This window comes from Mirounga leonina, unplaced genomic scaffold (assembly GCF_011800145.1).
Source record: "Mirounga leonina isolate KUSES-001 unplaced genomic scaffold, KU_Mleo_1.0 Mir_165, whole genome shotgun sequence".
NCBI lineage: Eukaryota > Metazoa > Chordata > Mammalia > Carnivora > Phocidae > Mirounga > Mirounga leonina.
The window spans coordinates 82331079-82342352 of NW_023270415.1; the positions used below are offsets into that span (position 1 = coordinate 82331079).

Here is an 11274-nt window from a genome sequence, read left to right on the forward strand (position 1 = left end):
CACGGCGCCGGCGGGCCCTGCAGCCGGCCCGCCGCCGCCGGCCTCCTCCGCGCCGGACATCACGGCCGGTCGGCCCGGCGGGCGGGTGCCGGCGCGCACCCGCGGCTGGAGGTTAGGGGCGCCGCGCGCTCCCGCCGCCCTCTCGCTGCCGCCGCGACCCCGCAACCCCGCTCCCTGCGCCGCCGCCTCAGTGGGCCCGGCCCGCGCGTCGCCCCGAAGCTGCCGCGGCCACCGACCCCGGCGCGGCCGCCATCTTTGTTTTCGCTGCGCGCTCCCCCTGCCGCCGCCACCGCCCCCTCGGTCTCCCAGTCACGTGATCATGTGGGACCAATGGGAGCACCGCTCAGGACTAGACGGTACGTCCGTCAGACCCAATGGGCGCGCAAGGACGCCCAAGGGCCCGCCCCTGCAGGAAGTGGGCAGGAAGGGGGCGGGGCCCAGGGCAACCAGCGGAGGGGCGCGCGCCAGGGGCGGGGAAATCCTGGAGTTGGGGGCGTGCGCGCCGCTTCCGGTCCGTCAAGGGTGCGGCCCACAAGCTGAAGGCCACTCGGATGGTGGGCATTCCTGGGCGCCCCCACGTCGGGTGTGCTTGCGCCTTTGTCCTCCAACACAGGTTTGCGTGCACGCCAGGAGAGAAACCCTGCCGCCCACTCCTGTCCTCTTGCGTGGGACCACGTGTGCTTCCACGGCACCCAAGCATAGCTACTCCCCGAGAAAGGGCTCCGGACCCCGAATTTAAACCACCGTCCTGCCTAATCCCGGGGTTGGAAACTGAAGAGGGGTCCACTGCGGAAAGTGAGGGTCTTGGAAAATCAGGACTTGCCTTGCATAGGCCTGAGGGCAAATGAGTACATGTCAAGTCAGCTCTGAGCGGGAATATTAATTTCTGAGGACAGCTGTAATACAGGTATAGTACAGTCCTCCTCTGTCTCCACCCCAACCGGCAGCCGGTGAAGGTCACTGTCCTGGAGGGCCACCTGCCAGGCTGTATAAGGATATTCAGAGCTCGACCATGTCACAGGGTCCAGGACTAGGTCTTCTCAGTCTAGGGGCCCTCCTGACAAGGGTGCCATTAGGTGGTCAGGCTGAGTGAGGCCCCAGGGCTAGTTTCAGGACATCCCTTTTTTTTGCACAAGGAAACCAGTTGCTGCGCTGGAGCTTTAGAAAGCTCAGTGGAGGACCCTTTGATCCCTTTCAAGAATGGGCAGATTCCATATTCCTGCTGTATCCCTAAGGTTTATTGGAGACCAAGCCTCTCTCTGGACCCAAAACCACAGCCCGACCAGCATCAGGCCCCAGCATGTGCCTGGGGCCCCATCTCCTTCATTCTGGTCTAGGCGAGTGCCCACACTCAGCCAGAGGGATAGTGCCCAGACTCAGGGACCTGAGCATCCTGACCAAGGCATCCATCACCCTGCAGCAAGCTCTCTTTGGGAGGCAAGAGAGTCCATCCTAGGGGAAGAGGCCCAAAGGAGCAGGCCTGTGGGAGTGGGACGTGTAGCCAGGGCAGAAGCCCCACCTTGCTGTCTCCAAACATCACTCCCACTGCAGGCGCTGTGTGTGCAGGGCTTGGTGGTAGGCCCAACTGCCTGCAGCCAGGGCCCAGCGACAGATGTCCTCCTTTGGTAGCAGCAGCAGTCTCTCTTCCTCTAGCCGGCTCAGGAGGCCTGCAGCACCCAACATCGCACCCCCCCACATTCCGTAAGTGTTGGCTGTGAAAACGGCCACAATGAGGATGGTTACTGCAACCACCAGCACCACTGCCTGACTAGCCACAGAGCGGCCCTCAGCACCAAGGTGGTCACCGGCCACTGCTAGCACCATCCCTCCTCCCAGGAGCAGGTTGGCAGAGGAGCGGTCCCCATTCACCCAGTGGAAATCGAAGGCCAGAAGGGGCAGGCCAATGACAGTGGCCACCCAGGCTCCAGCAAGACAGTCTTCATCTGTGCCCAGCCCTGGGGCCAGCATGGTGGCAGAGGCCAAGGCCTGGAGCAGGAAGCCAGCAGCGGCCCCTCGACTTGCCTGTCAGCACAAAGATAGGAGGAGGTGTGGGAAAAAAGAGGCCAGGACCTTCCTTTAAGCAGGGAAAGGTCTGGGGGTCTCATGCAACCCTGGCTCTCAGATTCAACCTCCCACCACCCTCTCTGTGATCCGGGGAACTGGACCCGATGCAGGTCCTTGCAGTTTGGAAGTGGGACACATCCCTGCCCCACCCCAGTGTACTCACCTGGGCAGTGCGCACGGCTGCATGCAGAGACACCACTCCCAGTGCCAGGTGGGACAGGGTCGTGCTCCACTCACTCCAAGGCTTGGGGGCCATGGCACCTCGGGTGGTAGTGAATGTGAAACTGGAAGGGGATCCAAAACGTTGGAGAGGAAGAAAACGCAGAAGCCGGCGACCAGGAGCCCTAAAGGCGACTCTCCTGGACTCCCAGGTTCCAGAACCCCATTTCTAAGTGTTGGGATAGGCTCATCGAAACTTTCCGGAGCCCTGGGACCACTAGACGCAACTGTGGGGAAGAAGAACCTAGTTAGGCCGGGAAAAGACAGGAGAAAGCGAACCTGACCTGGGTGGGCGTGAGTTCTGGGGCCCTGGAATCCAAGTGGGGGTGCCGGGCCTCGGGGAGAGTCGCGCGCAGGCCCACTCGACCTGGTTCCTGCGCTCGGGGAGGCGCCGTCTTCGGAACCTGGCCTGTTAGGAGCTACAGCGCAGGCCCTCAGCGGCGTCTGAGCTGCGAGACCCCGACGCAGCGGCGAGCTGTAGGCCGCAGTCGCCCACTCCGCCGCCCGCCGATCGCTCGCTCGCTCGCGGGCTGCGGCCGGGTCTCCAGCTTCAGCCCAGCGTTGGCCTGACGCGAACCAACGAGAGGAGCGGAGGCTAGAGCGGTAGGAGGGCGGGGCCTGGGGAAGGGGGCGTTCTAGGAGAGCCAGACGAGGTTGTGAGGGCGGAGAGGGTACTAGGAGGAGGGAGCTTTGTCCCACGATTGGGGTATGATACCCAAGTGGTTTGGAGGGATCTGTGGTGAGGGGAGGGGCTGTGAAGGGAAGGGCCAGTAAAAGGGGCGGGCTGAGGGCGGAGCTGTGAAGGGGAGAATGGGCTGTGAAGGGGTCTGGGCGGGGCTGAGAGGGGAGGGGCTGCTGCAGGGGGCGGGGCTGTGAAGGGGTCTGGGCGGGGCTATGAGGGGAGGGGGGTCTGGGCGTAGCTGGGAGGGAAGGGGTTGTTACAGGCCGCGGGACTGGGCGGGGCTGTGATGGGAGGGGCTGCTGGGCGGGGCTGTGAAGGGGTCTGGGCGGGGCTGAGAGGGGAGTGGGTCTGGGCGGAGCTGGGAGGGAAGGGGCTGTTGCAGGGGGCGGGGCTGTGAAGGGGTCTGGGCGGGGCTATGAGGGGAGGGGGGTCTGGGCGTAGCTGGGAGGGAAGGGGTTGTTACAGGCCGCGGGACTGGGCGGGGCTGTGATGGGAGGGGTTGCTGGGCGGGGCTCTGAAGGGGTCTGGGCGGGGCTGAGAGGGGAGGGGCTGTTGCAGGGGGCGGGGCGGGGCTGAGAGGGGAGGAGGGGTCTGGGTGGGACTGGTCGGGGCTATGAGGGGAGGGGTAATGTGGGGATGGGAGCTTGGCCTCCTACCAGCTGTGGGCTTTAAGGGGCGAGGGCGATAGGGTCCTCCGCGGAAGGCTGGGAAGGATTCCGAGGAGGTGGTGCGTGGAGGCCGTGGGCGTTCTCAGCCTGGGGTCTCAGTGAAGTAGGGGTGGGAGGCGCGGGGCAGGTGTCCGGGTGTGGCCCCGGGGGCTCCTGTTCCTGGCACCCCCTTTCCTCGGGCGCGCGGCCCCCACCCGCGGGAGCGGGGCCGTGGGGGCGGCCTCCCCGAGCATGCGCACCGGTTTTGCAGCGCGCGGGCGCGGAGTCGGGGCGCTGGGACGCGGGGCGGCGCGAAGCGGGGCCCTCTGCCGCCCCGCGCTCCCATGTACGCCTTCTACTCGCTGCTCATCTACATCTTCTACAGCCTGTTTCGTAGGGATGGCGGGGCTGCGGCGGCCGGCGACCCCGGGGACCCCGCCCAGGTGAGCAGAGCGGGCGCAGCACGTCCGGCGCCCACCTTCCTGAGAGCGGGTTTTGCGGGCCCGCGCAGCGCACGTTCCCAGGGCGCTGACGCTGGGGTGGGGGGGCGGTGCGGAGGACCCCGCCTCTGTTGTGCTGTTGGAAGCGGAGACCTCAACTCCGCTGGCCCGGGTCTCGGAGGGAGGGGGCCCCCCAGGCTGCTTACTGAACCCTCCGAGGTCCCGCTGCTCTCTCCCCAGAGTGCGGGTTGCCAGCGCGGTCGCCGCCGCCCCGACCAGCCCCCGGCAGAGCTGTGGACCGAGCTGACTGGCCTGGTCGGTAAGTGCTGTCGGTGAGCCGGGAGCGCTGCGTCCCCGGGGCCAGGAGGGAACCCCGCCGTCCGAGAGAGGAAGGGGTGCCCGTGACCTCTCTGGGAGGGAGGGGCCCAGGAGGTGCCTTCTGTTGGCCAGGCCTCCGACACGTGAGCCACAAGCCTCGCTTTCCCGCTACCAGGCCTCACTGGCTGCTCCGAATCTGAGGATGGGCCGGAAGAGGGAGCCGAAGGCCGCCCTACCGAGGTCTCCCTGGAAGAGGCTCTCGTGCGTCTTGCTGAGTTCCTCTCCGTCCAGCTGGGGGCGGAAGAGAGCTTCGGGAATCCTCCTGACCTGACCAAGGTGAGCGGGGCTGAGGGTCCTTCTCCAGCTGATCCATACTCTCTCCACAGTCCTTTTGGTCTCCCCGTGCGTGTCATCACCTCCGTCTCCTCTATTCTGGTTCTTCTATGTCCTTTACAGCCGAGCGATGTCCCCCCACTGTTGACGGTGACTGGTCAGCTCTTGGCCCTCCTGGCATGGATTCGGAGCCCCAGGGGAAGGCAGGCCCTGTCCCAGGGGACTCAGCCAGCCTCGGAGGGGCAGTGCCCCACTCCTGCTGGTGCGTAAGGAGTAGTGAATTGTAAAGGGAGTGTGTGGAAGGAGTGAAACGCACAGAAACTGAGTGGCCTGCAGTTCGGGGTCCCATGCCCAGCCTTGTTGCCGAGGTGTCCTCTCCTTCAGGTTAGGGGCCTCATCAGTCTTAACTGGTCCACCCCACCCCAGGATCCCCATCTCAAGAAGAGAGCCCTTCCCTTTCACTAAGGGATGAGGCCCAAGGGCAGAACCCTCCGCAGTTGGAGGAGGACCAGAGGGCTTGGCAGCGGCTGGAGCAGCTCATCCTCGGACAGGTAAGGGGTCCAGAAGGCAACAGGGACTGGGGTGGAGGGATTGGAAGGAGATGCTCCACCCTGTGCCCCTCCCTCCTTCCCAGCTAGAGGAGCTGAAGCAGCAACTAGAACTGCAGGAGGAGGAGCTGGGCCGGCTGCGCCTGGGAGTGGTAAGGTTGCGGGGTGGGGCTCCAGGAGGGTGACAAGAGAGGTGGCCCCAACTTTCAGGTGAGTCTTGAAGGCTTCTCTCTCCACCAGGGGGCAACAGACTCAGAGAAAAGGGTTCAGCATCTAACCCTGGAGAATGAGGCTCTGAAACAGAGCCTGAGCCTCACTCGGGACCTCCTGCTACACTGGGGCCCTGGCCCCTCCACCAGGGCCCCCCAGGTATCCTCCTTGGCTGCTACCTCTCCTGCAGTCTGGGGCTCCTGAACACCTGGCTACCTGCAACACTGCCCAGGATCTAATGCTGCTGGAACCCTCTCTTGACCTTTCAGGACCAGAGCCTGGGATGGGGAGGGAGGGGGGTGGACAGGCCCTGGAATGGTCTTTGCAAGGAGACCAATGCTCATGGGAGAACAGCTCTGCCCTGTCCTGTGGCTTTCCAAGTGACTGACCCCAGGAGAGCAGAGGGACTTGGGGGAAGGAGTCCTGTATAAAGTTGGGAGACGTGGATTCATGACGAGCTGTGCCTGCCCCTCTCAACTTGATGTCCCCATCCAGCCCAATGGGGCTGCTGGCGTGCCCCTCCTTTAGTTCGCTCCTGGCTCCACAGCTGACCTGGCTCCCACCCTTCCTGCAGGAGGAGGCAGAGGCATTGGTGGAGCTCCAGAGCCGGCTTCAGGAAGCCCAGGACACCACAGAAGCACTTCAAGTCCAGGTGGGCACTGAGCCCAGGGGCCGGGAAGGCTGGGGCACTGGGAGGCAGGGTATCTGAGGCAGGGCCTGGTAAGTGCCCTGTTTCCTCAGTGACAAGGGTGGGGTTGGGTGGGACAGCTGGGGGTGCAGGAGGTGCAGCTGCAGGGCCTTCGGGGGGCCCTTCGGCAGCTCCAGCAGGACACTGAGCAGAACTGTAGAAGGGAGCTGCAGCAGATGCATGGGCGGCTGGCAGGTAAGGGCTGGGACCAGAGGGCTCACGGGAAGGCCATGGGGTCAGGGCTCTCCCTCACAACAAACTCTCCCTGCCAGGACTTCGGGCACGGATGGCCAGCCTGCGTCAGGGCTGTGGGGACCTCCGAGGACTGGTCAGCACATTTACCCAGAGCTGTCAGTGTTCGCTCAGTGAGGCCCGGGGTCAGGTCAGGACCATCTGCCCCCTCTCCAGAACATGGTCTCTGGGCAGCCTGGTCACTGTCCTTCTGTGGGGAACCCTCGTTTTCTCTTTCCACCCCGGGGAGCTGTCTGCTGTAATGGAGGTGGTAGGCTCTGGAATCAGAACAGCTTGTGATCTCACACGCCCTAGGTGTGATCTCATTTCTGGTCTCATTTTTGTCGGTGCAAACTGGGGTGACAGTAAACCCCTCACAGGATTGCCAACCCCGGAGGAGACAGATGTCTTTTTCCCTGATTCTCCTCAGGTTCTGGGTCTCCATCCTGGGCCCACGAATGATGCCCCTAGGGGCCCAAAGCCACTGAAAGTTATATCCTCAGCAGCCCCCCCCTCCTCAAGCTCCTCGACTGCACCCACTTCCTCACATCTCTATTCCACCAGGTGTCCTGGGCCCTGGGGGCACTGTCAGCTGGCGGGGCTGGGACTCAGCTCCCTGAGGAGCAGCAGGGGCCCCCAACTGGATGCCCAGGGCGGCTGCTGGAGCTCAAGGGTATGGCAGGCTTGGAAAGTGGAGGAAGTGGGGCCTCCCCATGCTTTAGGGCCCGGGAGGCAGCCCACTGATGTGATCTCCATCCCAGGAAATATCCGTGTGCTGTGTCGGCTGAGGCCAGGGACACCCTCCAGCCTGGTGAGCTCGGAGCCTGGGCCCAGTGGCACGGTCACCACCTGCTATCGAGGGCGCCAGCGTCGCTTCCGCCTGGACTGGGTCTTCTCTCCAGAGGCCAGCCAGGAGGAGGTGATGGTCTGCCCTTGCGCCTGTGTTGTCCTTCCCTCATACTGCCCCCAAGTCAGAAGAGGCTCTGGGTTCCCCTTCATCTGCCTTCCCGGTGGCTGAACTCCAGAGAAGGGAAGGGAGCAGGAGGTTCTGGGAGGCAGGAATGACAGCCTAGCTGGGCACCTCCTTTCTTTTCAGAATTTTCCCTTTACATTCTTTCACCAGGCTCTGCAGTTCTAGTGGAAATAAGCCTTCTGGTTTAACGGAAAGGTTAACATTTTAAAAACTAACTTTTTTACCAGGAAACTAAGGAAAATGAACTTGTCTGAGATGATAGCCACTGCTCAGAGAGCTGGCTGCAGAGCGTGGCTAGGGTGGGGACAGTGCTGTAACCACCTTCCTCCGGGCTTGCCGGCTGCTTACTCTTTCAGCCTTGGTGGAGTGGGCTGGCTGTGAGGGCAGGCTCCCCTCCATGCCTTGTGGCCAAGGAGGCAGTCGGGCGCAAGGGCGAGTGGGTGGTTTCCAGCCTCAGTGCTCTCCTGAGAGCCCACTACAGATCCCGCTCTCCTTCCCTCCTCCCCTTTCTTGCCAGGCCCAGCTCCCCACCTTGCTTCATATGCTCCCTGTCGCTGTCCACATAGACTTTGACATTAGAACTTCCAAAGCTCAGGAAATAGAGGCGATGGAGTAAGGGAGACGCCTAGCAGAGATTCTGACCTGTGTTGGCCTCACAGGGACACAGTGTGAGGAGTGCCTGGCAGGTGTCCAGGGCTCCCTCCCCCACTTCCTGGAGTACCACAGCTGTTTTTCACTTGTCTCTCTATCTCATACACTTCCCCTGGTCTCAGCCTGCATCCCAAACTTCAGCCCTGTGCAGGCCCCCCCATCTGCTGCCTTCCGGGCAGTCCTCTGACAGGGCCCTCCAATTCAGTGTGTCTGAATGAAGGAGCCAAAGGCATCTTTCACTGAGCCTGCTCACATGTGTTCCCCATCCGTGCAAGGGCTCCACAGTCCCCCATCAGTCACCCTCAGTGCTTCCTTCCAGTCATGGAACCTTGTGACCTCACAGGCAATTCTGATTCTGCCCTCATTGCTGGCAGGGAACACGTTAAGTAGAACTCGCAGGCTCCTCTGTTGGCAGCCACTTTCTGGCCACAAAAGCTGGCCATGTCATTGCTCAAAAGGCTGCTGCTGGGGTCCAGTTGCGCACAGGATATAAGTCCCAGCGCCATCTCCTCCTCAGCCGCCTCTCTGTGGACCCTCACAGGCCAGGGTTCCAGTGATCTTGACGAGCCCCCGAGGGCTGCTCACTTGTGCAGCCCTTCTGGGCTCATCCTTTGTGTGCCCGGTGCTGCTCTTCTGGGCTCATCCTTTGTGTGCCCGGTGCTGCTCTAGTCCTCTTGTACATGCTCCCCTTGAGCCCTTACAACAGGTGGCACTGTAGTCGTCCCCTCACAGAGGGAAAACCTTAACCCAGAAGGACGATAGATGCTTTGCTTGCCATCACACCTGGGGTCTGAACCTGGCAGCCAAGCCCAGCATCTGGGCTCTCAGCTGCTGCGCCCCTGGGCCTCCCAGGTGGTCCTCAGAATTCCGGCGCTCCGTGTTGCTTGCTCTTCCTTTCTGGCACATCCCTTCCCTCCTCTGCCTGGCAAATTCTTGCAAATGTCTCCTCCAGGGAGCCTGCTCAATTTGTTGGGAGGTCCTCCTTTCCACTGTGCCCTCCTAGAGCCGCCCTCCCTGGGGAATCAAGCTTCATTCGCACTGTGTCCCGGGTCCTGAGACTTAGGACCCTTCCCCCCCTCCGGCCCTAGGTCTTCCGGGAGCTGGAGCCAGCTGTGTTGTCCTGCCTCCGAGGCTACAGTGTCTGCATTTTCACCTATGGTCAGACGGGCACGGGGAAGACCTACAGTATGGAGGTGGGAAGGGGAGACCCGGGGTGGCTCCTGGGGCCAGGGGCTGGGATGTGAGTCTGATGTGGCACCCCACCCCGTCCCCAGGGCCCGCCTGAGGACCCTGGCATAGCTCCTAGGGCACTGCAGTCACTGTTCCAGGAGATGGGGACCGGAGGGCAACACCGTGTGACTCTCAGCATGGTGGAGATCTACAATGAGGCTGTCAGGTCAGGGCTATGCTACAGCACCTTGTCCTCACCCTGTGCTCTTCCAGTTACCAGGGGAACCTCAGAAACCAAGCCCTTCCCTTTCTCACCAGGGACCTCCTTGCCCCAGGGCCTCCAGAGCGCCTGGCCGTGAGGCAGGGCCCAGCAGGCCAGGGGGGCATTCAGGTGGCTGGCCTCACCTACTGGGATGTGCCCAACCTGGAGACCCTGCACCAGGTAAGGCTGCCCAGCGGCAACGCAGCCCCTCCCCCTCCCAGGAGCTCTCCAAGGCACCGTCTGTGCTCCCACCTAGGGACGCAGACCCTGCAGCAGGTAGGTCCTATTGCTCCGCCCTCCAGATGCTGAGCCTGGGGAGGAGCAACCGGGCCACCGCCGCCACCAGCAAGAATCGGCACAGCTCTCGGTCGCATGCCTTGGTCACGCTGACACTACGCACGGCGTCCCCACCTCGCGGGCCAGGCACTGCGGGTACCGAGGCGCGCACCTCAGCCCCGTGGGTGGGGGGTGGGGAGAGCTCGCAGCACCCGAGACCAGGGCTCCCTCCACGTCGGGCTTGCTCGCCCCTGCAGGCACCCTGCACCTGGTGGACCTGGCCGGATCCGAGCGTGCCTGGAAGGCGGGGGCGGCCAGCACGTCGCGGGGAGACCGAGACGGCGCCCAGCGTCTGCGGGAGGCCCGGACTATCAATCGCTCGCTGCTGGCCCTGGGGGGCGTGATGGCCGCGCTGCGGGCCCGCCGGCCACACGTGCCCTTCCGCGATTCGCAGCTCACGCGCCTTCTGCAGCCTGCGCTGGGACCTGGCGCCACCGCGGTTCTGCTGCTGCAGGTGGGCCTCGGGCTGCGGCAGGCACGGGGTGGTTTGCAAGCCAGGCGCCGCCCACTCAGGGCCCGCCCACCTGCGCCGCTTCCCCGCAGATTTCCACGCGGCCGGAGGATCTGGGCGAGACCGTGTGCTCGCTGAAGTTCGCCGAGCGAGTGGGCCAAGTGGAGCTGGGGCCAGCCCGGCGCTGCAGGGCCCCGCGCTCTGGGACGCCCTCTTCCCTCAGCACCGACACACCACTCACCGGGACCCCCTGCACTCCCACGCCGTCCCCCGGCAGCCCTCCAAGTCCCGGCCCAGCGAGCGACTCCAGCTCGGCCCTTGGGACCCAAAAGAACATGCCCTCGTAGTCTGGAGTCGCGCCTCTGCGGGCGGAGGCAGCAGAGCTCTTACACCCTCACAACCTCCTTGACCTCTGGGGGCCCACTATCCCCCCCCCCCAGCCCAGAATTGGTTCCCTTGCCCCATGAGTATTTAGCGTAGGGACATGATTGCCTCTCCCTCCCCCAGGCCCTCAGCTCCCTCCTTATCACCATTTGCTGTTATCGCAGCACACAGCAGGGGATGCCAGAACTGTGGGAGGTAGACCCCGCCAAGTGGTTTTCTCAATCACCACCCCATCACCAAAAATCAGACTCGGCATTAAAATGTTGTCTACTCCTTTACTGTTATCTTCCCCACTACCACCACCAAAACCAAGCAGAATTTCGATTTCCTTTCCCCAAAAAGGTGCTGCTACCTCATTCCCAGGCACATGAGGGAGGACAGGACTTAAGGCTGGAGCCACCATTTAGGTTCTCCCTCCCCCAGCCCGGAGCCAGGGAGGGGAAGTGACACATGGTGATGGATGGATGGATGGAAAGAAGGATAGACCGACAGAGAAAGTGGAATCAGGAAGGGGCTGCTGCAAGGAAAGCCCCCACTCTTTCCAGGCTTGCCTCTGGGGGTAGGAGAGGCATGACTGACCATCAGGGCCAGGGTGGTGCCTAGCTAGACCACAGCCCTTTGGGGGTAGTCCAATAAACATCGTGGATTCTCAGCACCGCTGGTGCCT

General features: G+C 63.2%; 2 protein-coding genes across 4 annotated transcripts in view; one reads left to right on the forward strand and one right to left on the reverse strand.

Annotated features, from left to right (window-relative positions):
* CYHR1 (cysteine and histidine rich 1) overlaps positions 1 to 4300 on the reverse strand; it is a 16758-nt gene extending 12458 nt beyond the window's left edge. Inside the window, exons 1-3 of one of the 3 annotated variants that reach the window (XM_035012188.1) lie at positions 4259 to 4300; positions 2228 to 2510; positions 1217 to 2022 (exon numbers count right to left, since the gene is read on the reverse strand). In XM_035012188.1, coding sequence (XP_034868079.1) covers positions 1537 to 2022; positions 2228 to 2320 — 579 coding nt within the window. In that variant the 5' untranslated portion in view covers positions 2321 to 2510; positions 4259 to 4300 and the 3' untranslated portion in view covers positions 1217 to 1536. Of the gene's footprint in view, positions 2023 to 2227; positions 2511 to 2650; positions 2957 to 3621; positions 3710 to 4258 lie in introns of those variants that run through there. The other 2 variants (XM_035012187.1, XM_035012186.1) reach the window with 2 other exon arrangements.
* Positions 3941 to 11262, forward strand: KIFC2 (kinesin family member C2). The gene is made up of 18 exons (XM_035012181.1): positions 3941 to 4055; positions 4293 to 4371; positions 4546 to 4706; positions 4827 to 4965; positions 5130 to 5254; positions 5338 to 5403; positions 5492 to 5620; positions 6036 to 6113; positions 6230 to 6344; positions 6422 to 6531; positions 6945 to 7053; positions 7142 to 7299; positions 9093 to 9197; positions 9279 to 9400; positions 9493 to 9616; positions 9739 to 9868; positions 9970 to 10226; positions 10316 to 11262. Exons 1-18 carry the CDS (start codon positions 3957 to 3959, stop codon positions 10568 to 10570), a joined length of 2361 nt encoding a protein of 786 aa, XP_034868072.1. The 5' UTR covers positions 3941 to 3956; the 3' UTR covers positions 10571 to 11262.
* Positions 11263 to 11274: the final 12 nt, after the last annotated feature.

Excerpts from the sequence above, each read along its gene's own strand:
- KIFC2 (XM_035012181.1), top strand. The coding sequence starts at position 3,957 with ATGTACGCCTTCTACTCGCTGCTCATCTACATCTTCTACAGCCTGTTT. Across the intron at positions 4,966-5,129 it reads GCAGTGCCCCACTCCTGCTG|GATCCCCATCTCAAGAAGAG; the intron begins GTGCGTAAGGAG and ends ACCCCACCCCAG. Across the intron at positions 6,532-6,944 it reads TCAGTGAGGCCCGGGGTCAG|GTGTCCTGGGCCCTGGGGGC; the intron begins GTCAGGACCATC and ends CTATTCCACCAG.